This window comes from Pleuronectes platessa, chromosome 19 (genome assembly GCF_947347685.1).
Source record: "Pleuronectes platessa chromosome 19, fPlePla1.1, whole genome shotgun sequence".
NCBI classification, from domain to species: domain Eukaryota; kingdom Metazoa; phylum Chordata; class Actinopteri; order Pleuronectiformes; family Pleuronectidae; genus Pleuronectes; species Pleuronectes platessa.
The window spans coordinates 20,588,166-20,615,230 of NC_070644.1; the positions used below are offsets into that span (position 1 = coordinate 20,588,166).

A 27,065-nucleotide genomic window follows, 5' to 3' on the forward strand; every position below is an offset into this window, starting at 1 on the left:
CAGGAGCGTAAAGGAATAAGTGTAATGGAATGAATCACCTGGAGAAGACACAAACAAACATATTGACTCTACACAGAAACTATGACTAAACACACAGGTGTGTGACTTTGTGGAGATCATGTAGAAAATTACTGAGGTATCACAGATGTGAGGAGTGGGAGGGGTCTATGTTGAAGGCTCCTCTGATTGGACACTCTCTTCTCCAGAGTTGAGGTTTCACCTATTTTCTCCATGTATCTCGCGCTTCACAGCAGATGAAGGTCGAACTCCAGCAGGCAAAGACAGAGCTCGCCTGTCAGGCTGAGAGGGTCAGGCAGCTCGAAGCTCACCTGCAGAAGGAAATGAAAAGGAACATGTTTCTCTCCCACATGATTGTGATTCATACAACTTTTCTGCAGGAGAAGCAGAACTTGATTCAGGAGGAGAAAGACAAGCTGGACAGACTGAGGCTGGATTATCAGCAGCTATCTCTGGAGGCAGAACAGTGCAACGATGCACGAGAGGCTGTTATTCTTGAGATAGAGATTCTGGAAGGAACCATCTTGGAGTTTAACAGCAAGCTCAACATAGAGAAGAACAACATAGGAGAACTTGAAAAAGAAACCTCCAGCCTCTCATCCAAGCTCCAGTCAGGGACCCAAAAGAACAAAGCTCAGTTGAAAATCCTAGAGGATCATGTTTGTGAGGTGGAGCAGGGGAAGATTACGGATCAGGAGCTCTGAGATTTTCTCGAGAAAGAAAGACACTTGAGTAAATGCAAACTTTAGGCATTAAATCTAAATCTACAGGATCCTGCTGCAGATATGAAAGACTTGAAAAATAAAAAATAAAGCTACAAACCAGCTCCAGATTGAGAGGGACCTCAATGAGGCCAATGATAAAGAAGATAGCAGAATCTGTATCAGGCTCAAGGAAGAGATGGGGAGGAGAAGATTTCTGTCAAAAAAGGAGGAGGGTCTTAACACTGAAATTCAGAAGGAGGACATAAGGATTCTGGAGCTGAAAGATCAGCTGCAGGAACTAAATAGTGTCCATCAGCAGGAATTAGAGGCAGCAGGGCGAGCTGAAGAGACTCTGTATCAGGAACTGGAGAAGCTGAAAATAGCCAACACTAAGATTCCCACCAAAATGAGGATGGAGAGGGCGCTCAGTCAGAAGCTCCAGATAGAAACCCGCCAGCTCTCTGAACGTCTGGAGGGAGGGATGCAAGAGAACAAGTATCTGATTTCTCTAGCTGCCGAGCTGCAGGAGAAGCAGAACTGGAGGCTGGGCCTGAACAACCGTCTGCAGATGGAAAAACACACCAATCAGCAGAGAGTTGAGGCTCTCCATCAGGAACTGGTGAACCTGAAAGACAATAACCTTGAGGACATCAAGCTCCGTGCTGTGGAAGTGTGTGATCAGACCTTCCAGAGAGAAGCTGTCCACCTCAGGGTCCAGCTGAGGGAGTATCAGGACGAGTCCCTCACAGTTTCGGGTCTAGAGCCTGTCTCTGTAGAGAAAGTTAGAAAAAAATCTAAAAGGCCTCGATTCCTCCAGCGAATCACTTCTGTGGTTTGAGGAGGAGGGCAAGAGAAGGAGGCCTCAACCGAATGGGATCCGACATCTCAACACCTCAGCTGACCAGCTGAACCCTAACCTGCCCTAAGGAAGGTTTAACACTGGCTTGGTCTAAACTAACCCTGAGTTGACCCGGACCCAGCTGGTCACCTGAGGTCTGAAGGTCTCTTCACTGGGTCATTGTGTCTTTTCACTTTTCTCCCAAACACTAATGATGTGATAAACACTTATTGAAGTTGGGTGTGTGTAATCATCACTGTTTGAGTGCAGCAGGATTATTATACTAAACATCAAGTTAAAAGAAAGATAAATATATATATATAATATATATTAAAACAATAGAGTTAACCTGTGGAGTCATATTAAATCACTTGACTCAGCGTCAATCCTGATTCATCGTTTTCCTCACCTGGTCACTCTTGGTCACATGGTCCTCAAAGGAAAGGCATGTTCTGAACTCCTGTCATGTGAGTCAACGAGAAGATGTATTATTACTATTGTGGCGATTCGACCTAAGATGCAGAATAAGCATCAACATGTAAATATTGATAACATAAACAATTCAAAATTACATTAAAGTTCTGAGCATGTGAACGTGATCATTGAGCTGCTTCATTAAACCTAAAGTGATGTCTTCTGGGAAGTATTTAAAACCAGTGAAGGTTCTAACCATGAGATTCTGCAGAGCTCAGGTTCTGGACGTTAAAGTGACGTCAGCACGTTTTCACACTGAACTCTTTCAAAATAAAACTCAAGAATAAATGAAAATATGGCACAAACGCGTATGTAATCATACATTTTTTTATTATTATCCAACAAACATCTTGACTAGAGTGAAAATGACTCGTGTCTATGTGAAAGGTCTATTGTAAACACCAGGGAAACTTTAATTCTAGTTTCTCACAGGAACAGTGTTTTCATAATAAAAGCTCTGAACTGTGAAGGCTGAGCAAGACTCCGTTTGAGCTTCCTGTCAAGAGAATCCCCGGATGTAGGAGGGGGAATATACAGGTGGGACCATCTATGGGTGGGACCGCTTCCGGTTTACAATGAAGAAGAAGGCTTTGTGGTCCGCCTCGGTCACGTGATTGGCCCTGCGCCAATCAGAGCAGAGAGGTGCGGGTCTCCATGGTAACCAGGGTTCGTTTGGGGAAGAGCAGCTGATCATAAAAACCTGTTTGCGAGGATCGAAGGTAAGATTCATATGTTTCTGATTGATAATGATCAAGAGTCTGGGAAATGATGTGTTCAGACAGGAAGTGACGTCAGTGAGGGATTTATATATTTGTATTTAAACACTGCGTCATTCTGAGAGCACAGGTGTAAAACTCACCTGATCACACTGACGGCTCCTTCCAGCCAATAAATCACATTTTATTTACAGAGCCAATATTTAAAAATCATCCTCCGCTCTGGAGAAGTGAAGCACACAAATTATGATCGCTTTGATTAGTTATTTGTCGAGATAAAAACATCTGAGACTGACTCATGATATGTGGAGAGCTTGTGTGTGGGCGGGGCCTCGGAACCACAGACTCCAAATTAAATTAATTTGTGGATGTGGAGACAATGTCGTCCGTCTTTTCATATCGTCTTTATATACAGTCACTGATTGTCTTTAGAACAGTCAGTTTATATAACTGTTTACGTTCAGAAAAAGTTTTTAATATAAATAATTAACAGTGACACTTCCTGTTTGTGATGTCACAGATGGCGGGGACATCGAGACACGACCGAGAGATGATGATGAAGGTCAAACGTGAGCTCACCGAGTGTTCGGAGCCGGTGGAGAGACTCCGGCTTCAGTGTCTCGCTCGAGGGTCGTCAGGGATCAAAGGACTGGGAAGGTGAGCGCATGAAGACAGGGATCGTGTGTAAAGAGGCTCAGTGACGATTAGTGACGTGTCATGTGTTTACATGTTGGTCAGAACCTTTAAAATAATGGACGATGACCAAAACCGCTCTCTGGACTTCAAAGAGTTCCTGAAAGGTTTGAACGACTACGGGATCCTGATGGAGAGAGACGAGGCTGCGGCTCTGTTCCAACACTTTGACCGTGACGGGAGCGGGTCCATCAACTTCGACGAGTTCCTCATCACTCTCAGGGTAAATCCACACATTCACATGTTACACGTGTTCGTTCTGTCACGCCTCTTAACCTCCATGACCTGGTGCCTGCAGCCCCCCATGTCCAAGGCCAGGAAGGAGGTGGTCATGCAAGCGTTTCGGAAACTGGACAAGACGGCTGACGGCGTGATCACCGTCGAGGACCTGCAGGGGGTCTATAACGCCAAGTACCACCCCAAGTACCAGAACGGAGAGTGGACGGAGGATCAAGTCTTCAGGACGTTTCTGGACAGCTTTGACACTCCGTACGACAAAGATGGAAAAGTAATGAACTGTTGTTTTCCGGTGTTTGAACTTTCTGAGGGTCAGCGAACCTCTCGTTTACAGTTCACACTTGAAATGACAGAAGTGTGTATTGATGTGGTCTCACTCTCTGAAGGTGACGCAGGAGGAGTTCTTCAGTTATTACTCTGGTGTGAGTGCGTCCATCGATACAGACGTCTACTTTATTGTGATGATGAGAAATGCCTGGAAGCTCTGAGTTAGCGTCGCTCTGGTAAACAAACCGCTCTGGTGATGGGACGAGGGCAGAGTTAGAAACGGGCTCTACGGGATGTCTCATGGTTTCACCTGGACAAGTTGTATGTTGTATGATTGTTATTTTAAAACAAAAGAAAAACTCTTATAAGATCTATAATTTATTTTTTGTATTTGGACAGAGAAGAAGAATCATACAACGTACAAAAGTCAGAATGAGATCGACTGGTGGCAGATTCCATCTTTAACGTTCCTCTGGACTTCAAATCAAACACTTACACTTTTCTACAAACTATTTATATTCATCAATCAGATCAAATTCACTTGTTCACTCTTCACTTGTTCACTCTTCACTTGTTCACTTTTCACTTGTTCACTCTTCACTTGTTCACTTTTCACTTGTTCACTCTTCACTTGTTCACTCTTCACTTGTTCACTCTTCACTTGTTCACTCTTCACTTGTTCACTCTTCACTTGTTCACTTTTCACTTGTTCACTCTTCACTTGTTCACTCTTCACTTGTTTACTCTTCACTTTTCACTCTTCACTCTTCACTCTTCAGTTGTTCACTCTTCATTTGTTCACTCTTCATTTGTTCACTCTTCACTTGTTCACACTTCACTTGTTCACTCTTCACTTGTTCACTCTTCACTTTTCACTTGTTTACTCTTCACTTTTCACTTGTTCACTCTTCACTTGTTCACTCTTCACTTGTTTACTCTTCACTTTTCACTCTTCACTCTTCACTCTTCAGTTGTTCACTCTTCATTTGTTCACTCTTCACTTGTTCACACTTCACTTGTTCACTCTTCACTTGTTCACTCTTCACTTTTCACTTGTTTACTCTTCACTTTTCACTTGTTCACTCTTCACTTGTTCACTCTTCACTTGTTTACTCTTCACTTTTCACTCTTCACTCTTCAGTTGTTCACTCTTCACTTGTTCACTCTTCACTTGTTCACACTTCACTTGTTCACACTTCACTTGTTTACTCTTCACTTGTTCACTTTTCACTTTTCACTTGTTCACTCTTCACTTGTTCACTCTTCACTTGTTCACACTTCACTTGTTTACTCTTCACTTGTTCACTTTTCACTTTTCACTTTTCACTTGTTCACTCTTCACTTGTTCACTCTTCACTTGTTCACTCTTCCCTTTTCACTTGTTCACTCTTCACTCTTCACTTGTTCACTCCTCACTTGTTCACCTTTCACTTGTTCACTCTTCACTCTTCACTCTTCACTTGTTCACTCTTCACTTGTTCACTCTTCACTTGTTTACTCTTCACTTGTTCACTTGTTCACCTTTCACTTGTTCACTCTTCACTCTTCACTGGTTCATTCTTCACTTGTTCACTCTTCACTTGTTCACTCTTCACTCTTCACTTGTTCACTCTTCACTTGTTCACACTTCACTTGTTCACTTGTTTACTCTTCACTTGTTTACTCTTCACTTGTTCACTTTTCACTTGTTCACTCTTCACTGGTTCACTCTTCACTTGTTCACTCTTCACTTGTTCACTCTTCACTCTCTACGTGATCATTGTTGGCCAGCATTAAACATTAAAAATCAATACCTATGGTTGAAAGAGGGAAAATAGAATAAAATAAATCAAGTTTAATACACACACACATATATGTGTATATGAATATATATATTAATACTTTATATACTGCAGCTAGAACATGTGTTGGATTTAGATCACACCTGGTCATGTTCACCTGCTCCCTGTGATGTCCTCACTGATGTTCTTCTGTCCTCAGGTGACGAAGGACGAGTTCCTCAACTACTACTGCGGCGTCAGCGCCTCCATCGACAGCGACGTCTACTTCATCCTCATGATGACAAACGCCTGGAAGCTGTGAATCCAACCAGCGATAAATCATAACTGATCAATAATCCATCAATCAATCTGGATGCATCGGCAAACAATAACCATTATGATTGTTGAATTGATTATAAATAATTATTTATTATTGCGGGTTTATCAAGCGATTTTGATACATTTTGTAAAGTAGAATATTAATTTTGTAATGATTTAATGTCCAGGAGGTAATGATGATCACTATTTTGTAGTTTATTGTATATTGATCTGCACCATTATTAACTTTGTTTCAATGAAGAATTAAACATGTCGTAAAACTACAGCATGTTTATTTAATACAGTGTGATTTATTACACTTATATTAATGCTGACGGGGTTAATCATGATATGCTGCATATGTTCGTGATCCTCAGAGGAGGAATTTCAATGAACCTCTGGCTGAGGCTGATATTAGTTCTGCAGGTATCAGCTGATAAAACTTCACTTTGGACCAGATGATGTCGCTCGATCCAGAGTCAGATTCCCCTTCACCAAATATTCACTGGATTGATGAAGAGTCAAGGAGGTTTATCCTCTGAGGAACATGAACACAGTAAGCCTGCAGCCAGTCTCTGGATTTCACTGGCTCGTCATTGTTTGTTAATGTCTGTGCTAATCACAGCCCATCACAGACTGTGACTGTACGGTGTGACGGCTCGTTATTTGGTGATCTGGTGTGATAGTGGGTGTTGTGGGCGGAGTCGGGCCGGCGGCAGGTAAACAGCTCATACCTGCAGCAGGTGTGGTTTGGGAGTGGATCATTAGCTGTTGTAAGAATAATAGTTGTGTTGAGACAGGTCTGAGATTTGTTTGTTCCTGGTGACTGTTAAAGCTGCGGAGCTGCTTCACACACTCGGACTTTATGTGCGGACTTGACGATGACCGGGCAATATTACCCTTACTCCAAGGTAAAGGTCACATTTATCACCTTTAACACCTTTATCACCTGTTTCACCTGTAGCACCTGTTTCACCTGTGCGGCTCTGACAGGAGACGTGTCTGTTAATGTTCACACCGTCAGCAAGTGTCACTTACATAATGTCAGATAAGATCTTTGCTCTGAAGTGGAGGAGAGTTCTCAGCTCAACAAGAAATGCTCACATTTATGACTCTGTAAAATACTCTTACAAGTAAAACCTATTCATTCAAAATTTTACCGAAGTAACTTAACTAAAAGTATCAGTAGTACGGTGTCAAGTACTCCAGTATGTGTAAAACTCTTATCTTCAAAAGTTAACCTAAGCAACCTGAGTCAAAGTATCAGTGCTACTCTGTAACACATTCTAATACACCTTTACTTGAGTAACAAAAGTAAACTTGTCAGTAGTACTCTGTAACACATTCTAATACACCTTTACTTGAGTAACAAAAGTAAACTTGTCAGTAGTACTCTGTAACACATTCTAATACACCTTTACTTGAGTAACAAAAGTAAACTTGTCAGTAGTACTCTGTAACACATTCTAATACACACCCACGTTTCTTTGATTCAAACGTCAAACTCCGGTAGCTGAGGTGAAAGTATCAGTACCACTCTGCAAAATACTTACAATAAACTTACATTCAATGGTTTAACTGAGTAAAAAGTATTATATATACATATACTGACATTTTAATAAATGGAATACTTCCATTTTCTGTAACTTTATACCTGTAGTCAAATACCGTATATTGTTTACAGTTTGATTTGTAACTTTGACTAATGATTTTAAATGTGCTAAAAATAGTGACTTGAGAAATTAGTTGTGTCTCCTACATTTCCCATGATGCAACTGGACATGTAGTCACCTGTAGTCTGAGATGAGACCAGAGGCCTGACCGCTGCCTCCTGGTGGTGGTCATGACCTTTGAACCTTCTGAAAGCTTTTTGACTTGTGACGTGTTTGATGAAGACTGCACGTGCCTGCAGCCCCCCCATGTCCAAGACCACAGCGCGTGCACGTCGTTACCTCCAGATCCATGAAGGCAGCGTGTAGTCAGCGTCCTCACTGGCAAACGAACACACACCTGTATGACATCAGAAGTGTTGTGTTGTTGTAGTTATTGTGTTGATGCTGTTGTTGTTGTTGTTGACACATCTGACCAAAAAAAGTGACAGATACGGTGATGAAAAGAAAACAATAGATGAACCCTGATAACATTGTATTCAACAGAACAAAATACAAATAAGTATAAATATTAATACAACTTATTAAATTGTGGGATTTCAAAGGTCCCGACCCCCAATGATCCGTGTGTGTGTGTGCGCGAGCGTGTGTGTGTGTGTGCGCCGCAGAGACCTGGCTGCGGTCCAGGGCAACAGCCAATCAGAGAGCGCGGTGTGTGTCAGGAAGTGCGGTGTGTGTCTGGGGATCATCTGCGGTTCACCTGCACGATCCGGAGGAACCAGAGGAACCAGAGGAACACCTGGGAACCGGGGGAAAGCGGAGAACACATGAAGAACACATGAAGAATCGAACCCACGGAGCCGAACTCCACCCAACAAAGTGTCCGAAGCCCTCCCCCTCCCCGCCGTGGACAGGCGGGCTGTTCACCTGCTCCAGGAGGAAGTGAAGGAAACACCGCTCTACTGGTTCTAATGGAGTTTAAACAATGCACTGGTTCTAATGGAGTGGAACTGTACTACTGGTTCTAAAGGAGTTGAACTGTTCTACTGGTTCTAATGGATTTTTATGGATTATGCTTATTCTAAAAGATGATCATGATCTAATGGGAACTGAAGCGTCATAGTTTGTTCGAACACGGAGGAAACACGAGCTGGAAGATGTCTGTGAACGAGCTGTACACAAAGGTGTGTGTCTATGTGTGTGTTTGTGTGTGTGTGTTTGCGTGTGTCTGTGTGTGTGTTTGTGTGTTTGTCAGAACAAACCCAGGTTCTAAACTTCCTGTAAATTCTAACTTTATGTCACTCACCTGGTGACGTCAGCGGGTGGCAGGTGACGACGTGTGTCTGACCCGAGCTTCCTTCAGTGATTGGTTCTGAGTCTCAGTTTCACAGCTGATGGATCACGTGGTGACTTCCCACACGTTGTTGCCCCTGGTTACAGGTGGTTTACTCCAAAATGAGAAAACGTAAACACAACAGTGATCAGCTGATCCAGGTCCCCCCCCCCCAGAAAGCTGTGTAGCATGTCAGAGTGAGTCCATGTGAGGAACCAGCAGGACAATGTGTGGAAGCTTCCCAGAGAGCGAGTGGACGTGTTGATGAGGTTTCTAACACGTGACGTGAAACTGGAAGAACACAACCATCTCAGGATGAAGAAGAGGAGCTGGACACGTAGAAGATGAAGACGTCCACACATACCAGAGGTTTCTGCCTCTTCACACCGACTTCAACCTGTCCTGCGCTCTGATTGGCTGTAGTTGCTGGAGATTCTTCGAGATATGTCGCCTTGTGGAAATGTTGTTGAGGCGACGCCTCTTGAACCAGATCTTTACAGAGTTCACATAGTGAGAATGAATGTGATGTCAGAGGAACATGGTTCTGCTTCTAGAAGAGGATGAACGTGCTTTTGTAGAACCAACAGTGACCATGAGATTCTGAGATGACAGAGTTTGTTGTGAGGTTGTTGTGAGGTTGTGTTTTTGTTGTGCTCTGGTTGTTAACTTGTTTCAGACAAAGGGACGAGTGAATCTCTGTCATGTGGGGGAGGGGTCCTCCGGTCTGACTCACTTCAACTGTTAAAGAGAACATTGAAGAGTTTCTGTGAAGCGGCTGCAGGACTCATCATTAATGAGGAAGTTAAATCCTCTTCACCTGCTGAGACACATAATCCAGACCGGGGGGGGTGGGGGGGGTCAATCCTGCAGCTCCATCTGGTTTGTGTTGAGTCACAGTCTGTCAGCGCTTCACTTTATCATCAATCTATCTGTTCTTTCTAATCTATTAAGACCCTGCACACTCCCACTCCTCAGAGCAGCTGTGAGTTTATAATAAATACAAATATAGTTATCGTCCCACTTGAACAGAGTGTGTGTGTGTTGGGGGGGGGGGGGGGGTAGTCAGGGTTTGTCAGTTTGCCCCCATCTGTCTTTTAATCAGATAAAGTGGAAGTCGGGTTGTTGTTGGGTGGAGACGGATTTCGTACATGTCACATCTGTGGGTGGGAGGGAGACACTGTTAGAGGCGGGGGGTGTGGGGGGGGGTCCCATCAGTAACCCTCCTCAGTTCTAACACCATCACTCATGTGACAGGTGGATGTAGGATGGTGTAACAGGTGTTGACTTCCTGTTGGTCACACCCTGATTTCCTCTCAGGCTGATGCTGCTCAGTGAAACCTGAGACCTCGTCTGTTCAGAGGCTGAACTACAGACAAATCACAGACCGATTATCAATCACAGACCGAGCAGGGATTCTTTTCTCTGAGTCGTTAGATTAAGTTTCACGAAACTGATCCAGTTTCAGTTTGTCACATCAGACCCTCATCACACATTCCTGTAGGCATGAGAACACCCCCGCCGCACACACACACACACACACACACACACACACACACACACACACGCCTCATTACCACTTCTGTGTGTGACACAGTTGCTATACATGCTGGCGTCATGCTGCGCAGTGATTGGTCGGTTTCTGACGTGTCCCAGATAGACACACTGTGTTGAGGTCACGCTGTTACCTAGCTCTTCTCTGATTGGCTGTCGCAGAACATGAATGAACATAAAGATAATTGTTTCCATTTTACACTTCACTGAAAACACTGGATTTATCACAAAGACTTTGATTTTAAATGATTTTAATAATGTACAGTTTGTCATTACAGATAATTGTATAGATGTTGATAGAAGCTCAGATCTTTATTTACCAGTAACACACTGGTTTATTCATGTGGAGTCCTCCAGAGAAATGTGATGTTTGTTTTAAACCTCTGAGTTTAACCAGTTCTGTGGAGTCCAGGTCTGAACTCTGGCCTCAGAACCTGATCCGACCTGATGACCTGTGTTTCAGTTCACCCGGGTCTGGATCCCGGACCCTGAGGATGTGTGGGCGGCTGCAGAGATCACCAGAGATTACAAAGAAGGAGAATCACTTCTTCACCTCAAACGTGAAGATGAAACGGTAAAACTCACATCATCCTGTTAGAGGGGAAATCTCAATTTAAAACACAATTATTAAATGTTTGATCGAGGAAGAAATGTTCCACATGGAAACCATGAAAACAAATCCCCACGGAAGTCGTCTGTGTCTCACCTGTGACGAGGAGACGACTGAGACGTCTCAATGAGATATTGATTGTGTATTGATTGGTTCTCCTGGTTCTGCCTCAGCCTCTGGAGTACCCTGTGGGTCCAAAGGGCAACCCTCTTCCTTTCCTCCGGAACCCCGACATCCTGGTCGGAGAGAACGACCTCACGGCTCTCAGCTACCTGCATGAACCTGCAGTGCTGCACAACCTCCGGGTTCGATTCCTGGAGTCCAACCACATCTACACATACTGTGGTCAGTCTCATTGATCGATCTCTGATCAGCTGTCACTCATTACCATCGCATACTGTGCATGAAGCTCAGGCCCTGTGTGTGTCTGTGTGTGTGTGTGTGTGTGTGTGTTCCTCAGGGATTGTTCTGGTGGCCATTAACCCGTATGAGCAGCTGCAGATCTATGGAGAGGAGGTCATCAACGCCTACACTGGACAGAACATGGGCGACATGGACCCACATATATTTGCTGTGGCTGAAGAAGCGTACAAACAGATGTCCAGGTCAGATCTGAAGCTGTTGCTGTTGCGTATTATAAACATATTCAGCAGCAGCAGTGACACTTTACACCCGGTTTGTCGCTGTTGTGTAGTAAAATGTAACGTTTGTGTTGGCTCTGCAGAGACGAGAGGAATCAGTCCATCATCGTGAGCGGAGAATCCGGAGCAGGAAAGACGGTTTCTGCAAAGTACGCCATGCGCTTCTTTGCCACAGTGGGGGGTTCAGCTAATGACACTAACGTGGAGGAGAAGGTCTTGGCCTCCAACCCGATCATGGAGGTGAGTGATGATGAGGATGATGAAACCTCGGGGGGGAGGCGACATGTTAACAAGTCTCTTCTGTTCCCTTCAGGCCATTGGAAACGCTAAAACCACCCGAAACGACAACAGCAGTCGCTTTGGAAAGTACATTCAGATCGGATTCAATCAACAATACAACATCATCGGAGCCAACATGCGCACGTACCTGCTGGAGAAGTCTCGAGTCGTGTTCCAGGTCAGTCGGATCCCAAGTGTTTCACAGGATTCTGGATTCAGCCTGTTCGTTATTCATCTGTACGACATGTTTCACAGGCTGAGGACGAGAGGAACTATCACATCTTCTATCAGCTCTGTGCCTCTGCCAGTTTACCAGAGTTCAAAGACCTCAGCCTCAGTAAGTCCACTCACTACCAAACCTGTCTTCTGTGTAGTGACCAGCAGGGGGCGACTCCACTGGTAGTCTCTATAGAAGTCCATGAGAAAATGACTCCTCTGATTTTCCTCAGGAGTTTCTGTCTCAGTCTCTAGTTTCAAGTTCAAACAGCTGATGTTCATTTAGTGAATTATGATCCTATAGAGTCAAACAGACCATAAAGCACCGGATGTGTTGGGGGGGGGGGGGGGGGGGGTACCACTATGTTACTGACAGCTAGTAACATCCAATGGGTGCAGGTGGGCATGCATTGTCTTCGAGCTCTCAGTCTGGCTCCGCCCCCCCGGTCCTTCAGACATAGATACTTCTGGTTTAAAGAAATCAAAGATGGCGCTGGACATCACGCTGGTCTGACAGATGGTGTGGACGTGTCTCACTTCCTCTAACCGACCACTCGCCTTCGTCCCAGTGAAACCTCCACGTGTTCTGTCTCTTGCAGCCAGTGCAGAAGACTTCACCTACACGTCTCTAGGGGAGAACATCTTCATCGAGGGAGTGAACGACGCTGAGGACCTAAAGAAGACCAGAGAGGCCTTCACGCTGCTGGGTGAGATCCGGCCCGAGCTTCATCATCCTCCATCTTCATCCCCATCAGTGCTGTGGCCTGAATGTGGACGGGAGACATGTGACGATAGAGTCAAACGTCTGTTCAACATCTGTGTGTGTGTGTGTGTGTGTGTGTGTGTGTGTGTGTGTGTGTGTCTGCAGGTGTGAAGGACAGCAGTCAGAGCAACATCTTCAGAATAATGGCGTCCATCCTTCATCTGGGGAACGTAGAGATCTGCTCAGAGAGAGACGGAGAGTCGTGTCGTGTCTCGGTAAGCCCCGCCCCCATGTTGACAACTCACACATGTTTGTCGGTTGTTGCCTCTAAGAGGAGGCGTTGTGTGTTACAGAAGGACGACGCCCACCTGACGCACTTCTGCCGGCTGCTGGGGGTGGAGCTGAAGCAGATGGAGCACTGGCTCTGTCACAGGAAGTTGGCTACGACCTCAGAGACGTACGTGAAGAACATGTCCAGCAAGCAGGCCACCAACGCCCGGGACGCCCTCGCCAAACACATCTACGCCCGCATGTTTGACTGGATCGTGCAACACATCAACAAGTCTCTGCACACGACGTCCAAACAGAACTCCTTCATCGGCGTCCTGGACATCTACGGGTACGAAGGACAGACCATAATACTCTGGGGTCTAGAAGGACAGGTTCTTAAACTTACAGAGCACCAGTGTTTGGTCACTGGTGTTCTGTTCCACTTTGTTTCTCTAACAACCGGAGAGGAGCATAGCTGGTCATGATCCACTGTGGCCCCTCCCCCAGTCCAACTGATTCATGATCTATCAGGTTCTGTAGAAATCATAGATTGTAAAAAAAGATGGACGACATGTCAGCTCTCGACCCCCCCGGCTGCTGGCTGCAGTAGAGATCCTAAACACCTCCTCCATGTCAGCAGATGGGACAGGAACCCAACTAATAGAAAATGAGATGTTCTCTAGATGTTGTAGGTCGAAGGTCGAGGTTTGTGTTTGATCTAAACTGTCTGTGACCTCCTGCAGGTTCGAGACGTTTGAGATCAACAGTTTTGAACAGTTCTGCATCAACTACGCCAACGAGAAGCTTCAGCAGCAGTTTAACTCTGTGAGTTCTCTCCTCCTCTCCTCCTCTCCTCCTCTCCTCCACTCCTCCCTGCAGCTGATGGAGCTGATTGTGGTTGTGTTGTGTTTGTGTTTGTGCAGCATGTGTTTAAACTGGAGCAGGAGGAGTACATGAAGGAGCTGATTCCCTGGACTCTGATCGACTTCTATGATAATCAGCCGTGTATCGACCTGATCGAGGCTCGACTCGGCATCCTGGACCTGCTGGACGAGGAGTGTAAGGTAGGAAGACTTTGTCCACCCCCCCACCTCCTCTTCCTCCTCCACCTCCTCCTCCACCTCCTCCTCCTCCCCCCCCCCCCCCTCCTCCTCCTCCTTAACGAACGTTGTTCCTTCTGCTCGTTGTCACGTTTCAGGTTCCGAAGGGAACCGACGTGAACTGGGCTCAGAAGCTCTTCAAGCAGCATTCAAGCAAAGATCAGTTTCAGAAACCTCGTATGTCCAACACGTCCTTCATCATCATACACTTCGCTGACAAGGTGAGCTCAGCCCCCCCCCCCCCCCCCAAACACAAGAACACAAAGATCCGTTCACAAAGATTGTGAAAAAACACAAAGATCCACAAAGATGAGCTGATGATGTCATTTCCTTTTGGACAGGTGGAGTATCAGTGTGAAGGTTTTCTGGAGAAGAACCGAGACACGGTGTACGAGGAGCAGATCAACATCCTGAAGGCCAGCCAGGTAAAGTCAGAGAAGTCTCAATGAAGTGGATTTAGATGAAATCTGTCACTGCCTTCGATCTTTATGAAATGTTGTCGCTTCCTCTTCTTGCAGCTTCAGCTCGTAGCAGATCTGTTTCACGAGAAAGACGATGCCCCCCCCTCAAAGAACTCCAGGGTGAACGTCCGCGCAGCCAAGCCGAGTCCTCGAGGGCCCAACAAAGAGCACAGGAAGACAGTGGGACACCAGGTGAGCTGACCGCTGCAGGACGTCCCCGAGGACGTCTCCTCCCTGTTACTCATGTGTTTGTGTTGCTCCAGTTCCGCAGCTCCCTTCATCTTCTCATGGAGACTCTGAACGCCACGACGCCTCACTACGTCCGCTGCATCAAACCCAACGACTTCAAAGAGGCCTTCTCGTGAGTCCACCATTTATTTCCTCTGAGGTCAAAGGTTAATGATTGAAGGGTTCAGGACAGACATGTACTTTCAGCCACAGACTGTAAATAAAGATGGAAACCACATCTCCACCTCCTCCAGAGATGAAGCTCAAATTTTCCGGATACGAACGCTGCCATCTTGTGCTGCTGCACTTGACCAATCAGGAGACAGCCTCGGCTGTCAATCATGACGTCACAGACATTTTTTTTATATCAACTAAATAATTATTACAGAACTGATGAAACATGAAAACTGATACGTACAACAAAGAAAAGTAAAAAACAAACACCTAATCTGTAATGATGAAATATACATAATAAGTAAATGATAAATGTGTAATAGTAAAATGATGATTGATAAGTACTGATCAGTGACAGAGCTGCAGCTCGAGGTTGTTTCTGACTCACTGGATGTTTTCAGCCTGGTTCAGATAAACGCTGCTTTGTTCTCGACCTCCTGACGTCTCCGTCACGTTAATTAGATGAAGTCACATGATCCAGACTCAGGTTCACGTCTCTTCACTGGTCCGGCTGTCATCCGTCAGTCTGTCTGTGCCGTGTGTGTGTGTGTGTGTGTGTGTTTGTTTGTGCGATGCCGCAAACAAGGAAGAGGAGGTGGGACTTCACCTACAAACCAAACGTCCACTGTGGTCCCAGGTGATTTTAATGTGTTTCCTGTTTGTTGCTGCAGGTTCGACTCCAGCAGAGCGGTGCAGCAGCTCCGAGCGTGTGGTGTGCTGGAGACCATCCGGATCAGTGCGGCCGGATACCCGTCCAGGTGAGTCCACGCTGTACAGACTGATCTCAGGTCTGTGTTTCTGCTTCAGGAGCAGCGACATCTTGTTGTTGCTGTTGTTGTTGTCGTTGTTGTTGTTGTTGTTCTCTCTGCAGCTCGTTCTCCTCTCAGCGTTCTCCTGAGTCAGTGTGAAATCTAATAATCTGAGTTCCTGTGAAACAGCCTGAGAAACAACAAGTCACATAACTCAAGTCACATAACCAAACATGTTTGGATTCAGTTTCCCATCAATATTATTTGAGATTCAAATGTCAAAGATTCTAAATCTGAAGTTTGACTTTGGTTTAAATATATTAAAATACATTATCATCATTAAACATGATTTTATTTACATGTTTAAGATTTGATTATGAACCATCAGAAATATTTGGGATTCACTCACATAATTTAACTTTGAAATATTTCTTCATGTGGTTATGGAAAAATAATTCAGTTTATTTACAACAAGTGACCGTGATGGAAGCAGTTATCAGTTTTTATTTTGAAGAGATGACCGTGTGTGACTTCCTGTTTGCAGGTGGACGTATCCTGATTTCTTCAGCAGGTATCGAGTGTTGATGAAGAAATCTGACATGACGTCATCGGATAAGAAGCTCGTCTGTAAAAACCTGCTGGCGACGCTGATCAAGGTCAGAACACGTTTAATCCACGACAGGGTCAGTGATCAGGTCAGTGATCAGGTCTGTGATCAGGTCTGTGATCAGGTCGGTGATCAGGTCTGTGATCAGGTCTGTGATCAGGTCAGTGATCAGGTCGGTGATCAGGTCTGTGATCAGGTCTGTGATCAGGGCTGTGATCAGGTCTGTGATCAGGTCTGTGATCAGGGCTGTGATCAGGTCTGTGATCAGGTCAGTGATCAGATCAGGGATCAGATCAGTGATCAGGTCTGTGATCAGGTCTGTGATCAGGTCTGTGATCAGGTCTGTGATCAGGTCAGTGATCAGGTCGGTGATCAGGTCAATGATCAGGTCTGTGATCAGGTCAGTGATCGGGTCAGTGATCGGGTCTGTGATCAGGTCAGTGATCAGGTCAGTGATCAGGTCAGTGATCGGGTCTGTGATCGGGTCGGTGATCGGGTCAATGATCGGGTCAGTGATCGGGTCGGTGATCGGGTCGGTGATCGGGTCGGTGATCGGGTCAGTGATCAGGTCTGTGATCAGGTCGGTGATCAGGTCAGTGATCGGGTCTGTGATCGGGTCGGTGATCGGGTCAGTGATCGGGTCAGTGATCGGGTCTGTGATCAGGTCGGTGATCAGGTCGGTGATCAGGTCGGTGATCAGGTCGGTGATCAGGTCGGTGATCAGGTCTGTGATCAGGTCAGTGATCAGGTCAGTGATCAGATCAGTGATCGGGTCGGTGATCAGGTCGGTGATCGGGTCAGTGATCGGGTCGGTGATCGGGTCAGTGATCGGGTCAGTGATCGGGTCTGTGATCAGGTCTGTGATCAGGTCAGTGATCAGGTCAGTGATCAGATGAATGATCAGGTCGGTGACCAGGTCTGTGATCAGATCAGTGATCAGGTCAGTGATCGGGTCAGTGATTGGGTCTGTGATCAGGTCTGTGATCAGGTCAGTGATCAGGTCTGTGATCAGGTCAGTGATCAGATCAATGATCAGGTCAGTGATCAGGTCTGTGATCAGGTCTGTGATCAGGTCAGTGATCGGGTCTGTGATCAGGTCTGTGATCAGGTCAGTGATCAGGTCAGTGATCAGATGAATGATCAGGTCGGTGACCAGGTCTGTGATCAGATCAGTGATCAGGTCAGTGATCGGGTCAGTGATTGGGTCTGTGATCAGGTCTGTGATCAGGTCAGTGATCAGGTCTGTGATCAGGTCAGTGATCAGGTCTGTGATCAGGTCAGTGATCAGGTCAGTGATCAGATCAGTGATCGGGTCGGTGATCAGGTCGGTGATCGGGTCAGTGATCGGGTCGGTGATCGGGTCAGTGATCGGGTCAGTGATCGGGTCTGTGATCAGGTCTGTGATCAGGTCAGTGATCAGGTCAGTGATCAGATGAATGATCAGGTCGGTGACCAGGTCTGTGATCAGATCAGTGATCAGGTCAGTGATCGGGTCAGTGATTGGGTCTGTGATCAGGTCTGTGATCAGGTCAGTGATCAGGTCTGTGATCAGGTCAGTGATCAGATCAATGATCAGGTCAGTGATCAGGTCTGTGATCAGGTCTGTGATCAGGTCAGTGATCGGGTCTGTGATCAGGTCAGTGATCAGGTCTGTGATCAGGTCAGTGATCAGATCAATGATCAGGTCAGTGATCAGGTCTGTGATCAGGTCGGTGATCAGGTCAGTGATCAGGTCAGTGATCAGATGAATGGTCTGTTCCTCGTGTCTCAGGAGCCGGACATGTTCCAGTTTGGAAAGACGAAGATCTTCTTCCGGGCGGGTCAGGTGGCGTACCTGGAGAAGCTCCGTGCTGATAGGTTCCGAGGGGCGTGCATCAAGATCCAGAAGACGGTTCGCGGCTGGCTGCAGAGAGTCCGATACCGAAAGATCCGCAAGATGGCCGTCACTCTGCAGAGATATGGCCGAGGTTACCTGGCCCGCAGGTAAGTGTCCTGCAGGACGATCTCTTCTCTGTGATGAACATGGACCAGGTGGAAGTGTGCGTCTCATCTTCCTGTCGTTGTTTTCTCCTCAGATACGCCGAGTACCTGCGTCTGACTCGAGCTGCACTCGTCTGTCAGAAGCAGTATCGGATGGTGAGAGACCGACGGGCCTACCTGAGGGTGAGGAAGGCGGTGGTCACCATCCAGGCCTACGCTAAAGGGATGTTCACACGCAGGATCTACTGGGAGGTAAGAACACATCTGGTGTTGTTGAGCTCTTTACTGTGTTTGTGATGGGGAGACGTGAGGAGGACTCTGTAGTTCTGATCTCTGACCGCCCTCCTCTCACGTCTCTCCTCCTCAGTTCCTCCTGCATCACAAGGCCATGATCATCCAGAAGAGCGTCCGTGGCTGGTTGCAGAGGAAGAAGTTCCAACGTGCACGGAACGCTGCCATCACCATCCAGTGTGGGTTCAGACGCGTACAAGCCAAGAAACGACTCAAGGAGCGGAAGATCGAAGCTCGATCCGCCCAACATCTGAAGAACCTCAACTCAGGGATGGAGAACAAGATCGTCCAGCTGCAGAGGAAGATTGACGACCAGGTATAGAGCGACACCCAACATGTAGAACCAGGGAGCGACCCTCGCTCTACTGTTACTGCTGCTCACACAGACTCAAACTTCATCTTTTCCTGTTTCAGTCTAAAGATTTAAAAACTCAGAACGAGCAGCTGCAGTCCGTGAACGTCAGTATGGAGTCGGAGGTGGTCAAACTGCGGAAGGAGCTGGAGCAGGTCCGGGGTCCGCGTGGCGAAGGAGGTCAGCTGACCTCCCTGCAGGCCGAGCTGGAGAAGCTGAGGGCGGAGCTTCAGGAGGCGCACGCCGTCAGGAAGAAACTGGAGGAGGAGCACGGCAGCGAGAAAATGAGCCTGGAACAGGTGAGTGTGAAGTCTGTCCAATCACTGACGTGTTCGAGTCACTTCCTGTGATGATGTCACTGATGATGTACGTCCTTTCCCCTCCATGACCTCAGAGGGTGGAGGAGCTGGAGAAAGAAAACTCTCTGCTGAAGAGTGAGAAAGAGGAAATGAACCAGAAGATCCTCCAGCAGACGAAGAACTCCCAAGGTGAGACCTTACCTCCTCCGTGCTGCTGCTGCCCCCTGCTGGCCTCATCCACACACTGTTTACTAACCTGGAAACCACAGGGCTCTGGAGTCAGATTGATGTGATGCGCTACTTTACCACTAGAGGTCAATAAAGTGGTGAAGTCTGAACACTGAAGCTCGACGACAGGAGGTGGAACTGGGTCATTGATTCTGTGTGTGTGTCTGTGTGTCTGTGTGTCCGTGTGTGCGTGTGTCTGTGTGTGTTTGTGTGTCTGTGTGTGTTTCAGACATCAGCAGCAGTGTGTCTCAGACAGAGGCGTCTCTTCAGAAGGAGCTGGACGCAGAGAGGCAGAGATACCAGAACCTCCTCAAAGAGATTTCCAGAGTGGAGCAGAAATACGAGAACCTGAAGGAGGAGGTGTCTCTCACCAAGGTGAGCGCTCACCTGCCTTTAGGGGCGGAGCTACTCCCGCTCCGGTCCACGTCCCCGGGCCTAGGACACCTAGTGGCCGGAGGTGTTATGTTTTCAGGTTTTCCGTCTGTCTCATTCTTTGTGAAGGTGATATCTCAAGAACAACTTGAGGAGATTACGTCAACTTTGGGGTTAGGGTTTAAACTTATTAGATTTTTGTGGTCTAAGGTTAAAGGTCATCGCAGCCCTGAGTCAAGTAATGACAGCGGCTGCGTTAGAACAACAGGATTCATAGGTTCATATTTACCTATGAATCTAACCGGCCTGTTCTGTGGTTTTGATATATTTAAAGTTATTTTACTATAAAGATGTTTATTGACACATACAGCCAGGGTTTAAAAATCGCTTCACTCTCCCATCCTCCTCCAGTTCGTGCCCGGCCACACGAGGAACCCGTCCAATCTGAGCAGCCTGGAGTCGGACTCGAACTACCCGTCAGTGTCCACGTCGGAGGTGGGCGACACAGAGGACTCTGTCCAGCTGGTGGAGGTGAGGCTGTGAGGTCAAAACATGATGATCACGTTTAAATCATCTGACCAGGAAGAGAATTCATCTTTTCAGATTCAAAGTCTTTCACGTTAGTTTCCTGTTTGTTGTAAGAACAAGGACGGAGGTGTAGATGTGACACATGAAGGAAGAGGATTGGATCAGACAGTGAACGTGTGGATCTGCTGGTTGGTTTTCAGGAGATGGGCGTGGAGAAAGCTGCGATGGACATCAGTCTGTTCATGAAGCTGCAGAAACGAGTGCGAGAGCTGGAGCAGGAGAGGAAGAGGCTGCAGACCAGCGTGGACAAGATGGAGGAGCTCGCCAAGAACAGGGTGAGGACTCTGATCAAAAGTTAATGAATCGTCTGATGGTCCCAGGACGTTTCACTGACCGGTTTGTTTCTGTCGTAGAGCTCTGAGCCGAGGAGTCCCACGTCGGGGGTGGAAACCGCAGATCTGGCCTACAATAACCTGAAGGTACGAAACTGACGCACACGTTAAAAACACGTTTAAATCATCTGCAAGTCTGAAGGAAATGACAGAAAGTGATGGAAGTTGAATCAAATGATGGATACAACCTGTCTCTGCAGAGAGAGGAGCTGGAGTCAGAGAACAAGAAGCTGAAGAACGACCTCAACGAACTGAGGAAGAGCATCTCTGAGCGAGCAGCTCAAAACAACTCGTCCAATGAGCTGCAGGACGGCTACAACCTGCTGCTGAGTCAGCTCAAAGCAGCCAATGACGAGCTGGACGCCCGCAAAGAGGAGATGCTCATCCTCAGGTCTCAGATCGTCAAGAACGCTCAGCTCCTGGAGAAGAACCAACAAGTTGTGAGTTTGACAAAAATGTGTTGAAACGAACCTCAAACAAATCTGTCAGAGAGGAAAACGTCACGTCCAGATTGAAAATGTTCAAAACTAAAACATGGTCTGCGTCAAACTGTGACTGTGTGATAACTTCAGGTCTTAAAACTCATTTTACAATCCATTCTAATTCCATTTCAAGAAAAAGATCCTGAACAAAGAGTAAAGAGAAGCGTCTCTAGCCATGAGCCCTGTGGGACACCAGAGTCAAGTTGTAGATGTTTTCAGTCACTCTCTGTGTTTCCTGTGTTTCAGCAGCAAAGTAATAATGTTCCAGAGGTTCCAGAGGTTCCAGAGGTTACTGGGGTCACTGAGGTTCCAGAGGTCACTGAGGTTACTGAGGTTCCTGAGGACAAGGAAGAGGCCCTCAGAGCGTATCAGGGGCTGACTGAGTCCAAGAGGTCAGTGACATCATCACGGCTCACCTGTCCATCAGTGTTTGTGTCCCGTCGTCCTCGGACTTGTGATGTTGACACCACAGCTGTCGGTCGACTTAGTAACGCAGGTCCCTCACGTGCACATTGTTTCATGGCGGTGGGCGGGCCTGATGTTTGGCACTAGTGCAAATTTCATAACAACAACCAATCACAGTTCCCCGTTGGTCTTATGCGCTAACGTGCCATGCTAGGTAGGTTGAGCAGCGGCCTCGTCTCTCCAGGTCGTCCCGGTGTCTGATGTCAGTAGCAACTGTACTTACCTCTATTATTATTAGTGTTATTATTATTATAATAATTCAATTTATTCAGCTGATACATTTTCTATTTTTTCATTTATATTGTTTTCTACATTGTATCTCACAATCTGTTGTTTCATCTTCTTCCATCTGTCTCTGTCTCTGTGTGTCTTTGTCTCTCTGGTTCTCTGTCTCTCTGGTTCTTTGTCTCTCTTCCTGTCCTCTGTCTGGTGGAAACCAGTATCCAGCAGGACTGGTGTTATCTGAATGAAGATGGAGAACTGGGTTTGGCTTATCAAGGCCTCAAACAAGTTGCCAGGTTTCTGTCTTCTCACTTTTTTATTTTCTTCTTTTTTCCAAACTGTCGACTGAGCTGAGTCTTTGAGTCTTTGAGTCTTTGAGTATTTGAGTCTTTGAGTCTTTGAGTCTTTGAGTCTTTGAGTCTTTGAGCCTTTGATTCTTTGAGTCTTTGAGCCTTTGAGCCTTTGAGTCTTTGAGTCGTTACCCTCTGACTCTGCTGTCACGCAGGACGGACACACGGTGCTCTCAAACACTTCGTTAATGTGAAACCTGTTCTCTTAGGAGTCAGGCAGGTGAAGGTACCTGTGCTGTGTATGCACCATAATACCACCTTAAATCAGGAATACCACCTTAAAAACGCACCTTAAGACTTAATACCCATGTCTCAATATCTGATGTCCACACGTTGACCTCCTGCTGCTCCTCCTTGTCCTCCTGCTCCCTCCAGGCTGTTGGAGGCCCAGCTGCAGACTCAGTCCAGGCAGCACAAAGACGAACTGGAGGCTCTTCACACTCAGATCGAGCTGCTGAAAGCCGACATCGAGAAGAAGCAGGAGATCATCAACTACACCATGTCCCTGTCCCCGGAGGCCCAGGTGGAGTACAGCGTCCAGCAGGAGATCACACGACTCACCAACGACAACCTGGTGAGGAAACCAATCACAACACGGGAGGACTGACACGTTTTGGGTTTTTCTGATGTCTAATTTCTGTGTTTCCTGTTTCCTGCAGGACCTCAAGGAGCTGGTGGAGAAACTGGAGAAGAACGAGAGGAAACTGAAGAAGCAGCTCAGGATCTACATGAAGAAGGTCCAGGAGCTCGAGGGTGAGAGGGGAAGACGGACATGCAGCTGATCATCTGACTCTGATTCATGTCTCATGTCCCACGTCTCACGTCTCACGTCTCTGTCTCTGTCTCATGTCTCTGTCTCTGTCTCTGTCTCTGTCTCTGTCTCATGTCTCTGTCTCTGTCTCTGTCACAGCGTCTCAGGCTGCAGCTCTGAGCAGCAGATCCAGACCTGAGCTGAGTCGGCAGGTGACCGTCCAGAGGAAGGAGAAGGACTTCGAGGGGATGTTGGAGTACTACAAGGAGGATGAAGCTCTGCTGGCCAAGACTCTGATCACAGGTATATTCATGAAGCTGGTTGAGGTCGTAGCAGCATCAGTCCCAGTGGAACCATCAAACCCTCTGTTGTCTGCATCAAACATCAAACATTAGACCTAAATTATTCACAGAATCGTGTCAGTCGCCCTCGATTTCTATGTGAAGTGAAGAAACGTTCTTATGGTTTCAGACATGAAGCCCAGCACGGTGTCGGGGACCGTCCCCTGCCTGCCGGCCTACATCCTCTTCATGTGCATCCGCCACGCCGACTACATCAACGACGACGAGAAGGTGGAGTCTCTGCTCACCTCCTCCATCAACTCCATCAAGAAGGTCCTCAAGGTGCGAGTCAGTCCTCCACGCTCCTCTCTAACCGGCCTGTTCTGTGGTTTTGATTTATTTAAAGTATTTTCTTTTGTTTGTAGAAGAACAGCGATGACTTTGAGACGACGTCCTTCTGGCTGGCCAACACCAGTCGCCTGCTCCACTGCCTGAAGCAGTACAGCGGGGACGAGGTCTTCATGACGCAGAACTCGCCCAAACAGAACGAGCACTGTCTGAAGAACTTTGACCTGGCGGAGTACAGACAGGTGCTGAGCGACCTCTCCATCCAGATCTACCAGCAGCTCATCAAAGTGGCAGAAGGCATCATACAGCCCATGATCGGTGAGTTTCACAGCTGTTCACCTTTCCTCTCTGCCACACTGGGAAACACCTGAAGTCTCCGTTCATGACGTCCACCAGTGGGAGGCCTGGGACATCGGACGTGTACAACTGGTGCACTGGTGATAACTGGTTGCACAGACACAGTTTGTAGCTTGTTTTATCAGCCGGACATTTAATGAACCGGGCCCCGGGTCCGTCTCTCTGCTGTCCCCAGTGTCAGCCATGTTGGAGAGCGAGAGCATCCCCAGCCTGGCGGGCGTGAAGCCGATGGGCTACAGGAACCGTTCGTCCAGCATGGACACGGACGCCGGCGGCCCCAGCAGCTACACTCTGGAGGCCCTCATCAGGCAGCTGGGGCAGTTTCACAGCATCATGAGTGACCACGGGCTGGACCCGGAGATCGTGGGTCAGGTGGTCCGACAGCTGTTCCACTGCATCAACGCTGTCACGCTCAACAACCTGCTGCTGCGCAAAGACGTCTGCTCCTGGAGCACGGGCATGCAGCTCAGGTACCGACAGCCGGGACAACAGCAGTTTCTGATTGGACCTGATTCTACACAGTTTGAGTGATTGTCTCTTTGTCTCTGTGTCTCTTTGTCTCTGTGTCTTTGTGTCCCTGCGTCTCCAGATACAACACCAGTCAGCTGGAGGAGTGGCTCCGGGGAAACAACTTGTATCAGAGTAAAGCTGCAGTGATTCTGGAGCCGGTCATTCAGGCCGCTCAGCTGCTGCAGGTGAAGAAGAAGACGACTCAGGACGCCGAGGCCATCTGCTCGCTCTGCATCGCCCTCACCACACAGCAGGTCTGGTCACATGACACACACATCACATGTCCCTGCGTCACGACATGAGACGAAGCTGACGTGAGGTTCTGTCTCCTGCAGATTGTGAAAGTCCTGAACCTCTACACGCCACTGAACGAGTTTGAGGAACGAGTCACGGTGTCGTTCATCAGAGACATTCAGGTGAGAGTCCGAGTCCGAGCTGCTGTGAGCCTCTGTCCCTGAAGGTCTCTGGTCCTCCGGCTGTCTCACACGTCCTGATCAGTCCAGGGATCAGCTCTTCTGATCAAAGTGAATTCACCTGCTGGACACATGTAAAGATTCGGTCCAGTCATTTCTCCTCAGTGTCAGTTTGAATCATTTATATATTTATATACTTATATTCTGGAGCTCTCTACATGTGTCATTCATAGAGGTATACAAATCAATCGTTGACTCAGTGTTAAACACGTGACTCTGATAAGATATAAGATTCTTTTCAGACGATGTGTTTACTGTCTCCTGTGTCTTCATGTGTCCAGAGTCGTCTCCAGGTGAGGAACGATCCTCCTCAGCTCCTGATCGACACCAAGCACACCTTCCCCGTCCTCTTCCCCTACACGCCCTCCGCCCTCAGCCTGGAGACGCTGCACATCCCGGCCTCGCTCGGCCTCGAGTTCCTCGTCAGAGTCTGAAGTGTCAGAGACATCCAGGACGGACGGACCGCGCCACGGACACACAGACACGTCTTACTGCGTCTGTCGACCTGAGAGGATTCAGTGGGTCACTTCTGACTTCCTGTTTGACGTTGAACAGTAAAAACTTCCTTTATTCACTCAGCATCTGTCCGATCTGACGTCTGTCCTCCAGCAGAGAGCAGCTGCTTCTGTCTCCATGTGTCGTCTCCGTGTCCGGACGAGCGTCAGGAACAGGAAGTGTCCTGGAGGATAAGGGAGGTCAGAGGTCGGAGAAATTATGTTTCAGGATCCACAAATAAAAATCTCCTCGCTGATGACTCTGAATAAACGTCAGTAACATTTATCTTCATGTCGTCTCAGCTTCTGGAATTATTCACGTTCCTGAAGTTCCTCCTCATGTGATCTGATTCTTTAGATTTAATATAATCGTTTCTTGTGCCTTTAACTTTGGCAGATTCACCATCAGTGACTTTTCAGCTTCTGTCGTCTTTTAGAAAAATGATAATTGTGATATAAACGTGATGCAATAGATCCGAAAATGTTTTTCTGACTAAATGTGCTGAACAGAAGAAAAAGAGACAGAACGAAATCTTTCACTAAATATCACAAAGAAGACAAGTTTAAATGTGCAACAGTTTCCTCAGGGGATGTTATGAACTTTATATAAGTTAATATGTAAAGAAGTAAAATAAGTCGAGTTCTTCTCAGTGGATCATGAAACAGTTTCTCTGTTTGAACGAGTGAAGATCGAGCTGCTTTTAAAACTAGAAATTAAAATCAATCAGAATCTTTTTCTTGCTCAGGTCGTGTTCAGCTGTTTGTTCACAGATGAATCCAGTCTTCCATTTATTTGAATATTGTTTTCTGCTCTGTTGATTTTAATTTTTTATTTTTGTGGGAAATAATTTTACTGACGTTTTCTCTTCTCTCTGCTCATTTAACGTTTCTCTCTCTGTGATTTATACAAAGATTTTTCAATATTTGTGATGACGCTAATTTATCACTAAAGTAGAGGAAACACAGATGTAGTGTGCTGCCCCCTGCTGTCTGAGGAAAGACTGCGCTTGTCTGCCGTGCCATCATTGATGATCAATACGTCTGATTGTCTTTTACACTAAACTGTTGTTATTGAATTCTGAGTAAAGCTTGTTTAATAATTGACGTAATGATGAAGTTAATAAATGGTGGAAATATAAAAAATGTATCTTTAATAATCATAAATGTATTTTTCACAGCATTCAAATCTGCAGAAACATTTCAGTTGTGTTTGATGTTAGCATCTTGTTGCCAGTCGTTGAATAAAATGTTTGGTTTTCAAGAAATATAAAATGTCATGATAATCAATAATAATCTAATATTTGAACACTGAAAAATGATTTTAACATCATAG

General features: G+C 46.7%; 2 protein-coding genes across 3 annotated transcripts; both read left to right on the forward strand.

Annotated features, from left to right (window-relative positions):
* Window positions 1-2,614: 2,614 nt before the first annotated feature.
* On the forward strand, window positions 2,615-6,316 carry capslb (calcyphosine-like b). Its single transcript, XM_053411382.1, has 6 exons — window positions 2,615-2,753; window positions 3,271-3,407; window positions 3,489-3,666; window positions 3,742-3,951; window positions 4,067-4,183; window positions 5,928-6,316. Exons 2-5 carry the CDS (start codon window positions 3,271-3,273, stop codon window positions 4,166-4,168), a joined length of 627 nt encoding a protein of 208 aa, XP_053267357.1. The 5' UTR covers window positions 2,615-2,753; the 3' UTR covers window positions 4,169-4,183; window positions 5,928-6,316.
* A 445-nt stretch (window positions 6,317-6,761) lies between these two features.
* Window positions 6,762-26,877, forward strand: myo5b (myosin VB). Of its 2 annotated transcripts, none has more exons than XM_053411380.1 (38): window positions 6,762-6,936; window positions 10,983-11,093; window positions 11,303-11,474; window positions 11,590-11,734; window positions 11,854-12,010; window positions 12,084-12,227; window positions 12,305-12,386; window positions 12,865-12,972; window positions 13,134-13,243; window positions 13,322-13,587; window positions 13,982-14,063; window positions 14,162-14,302; window positions 14,437-14,559; window positions 14,680-14,763; window positions 14,857-14,991; window positions 15,063-15,160; window positions 15,873-15,959; window positions 16,495-16,606; window positions 18,329-18,540; window positions 18,633-18,789; window positions 18,905-19,144; window positions 19,243-19,479; window positions 19,575-19,668; window positions 19,937-20,082; window positions 20,491-20,610; window positions 20,808-20,942; window positions 21,021-21,086; window positions 21,200-21,439; window positions 21,728-21,873; window positions 22,894-23,092; window positions 23,178-23,271; window positions 23,429-23,572; window positions 23,741-23,892; window positions 23,976-24,216; window positions 24,431-24,725; window positions 24,845-25,019; window positions 25,101-25,181; window positions 25,520-26,877. In XM_053411380.1, the coding sequence occupies exons 1-38, from the start codon at window positions 6,907-6,909 to the stop codon at window positions 25,670-25,672; spliced, it is 5,514 nt and encodes a 1,837-aa protein (XP_053267355.1). In that variant the 5' UTR covers window positions 6,762-6,906; the 3' UTR covers window positions 25,673-26,877. The 2 variants fall into 2 exon arrangements, with proteins under 2 accessions (XP_053267355.1, XP_053267356.1); XM_053411381.1 differs by lacking the exon at window positions 6,762-6,936 and adding an exon at window positions 8,286-8,819.
* Window positions 26,878-27,065: the final 188 nt, after the last annotated feature.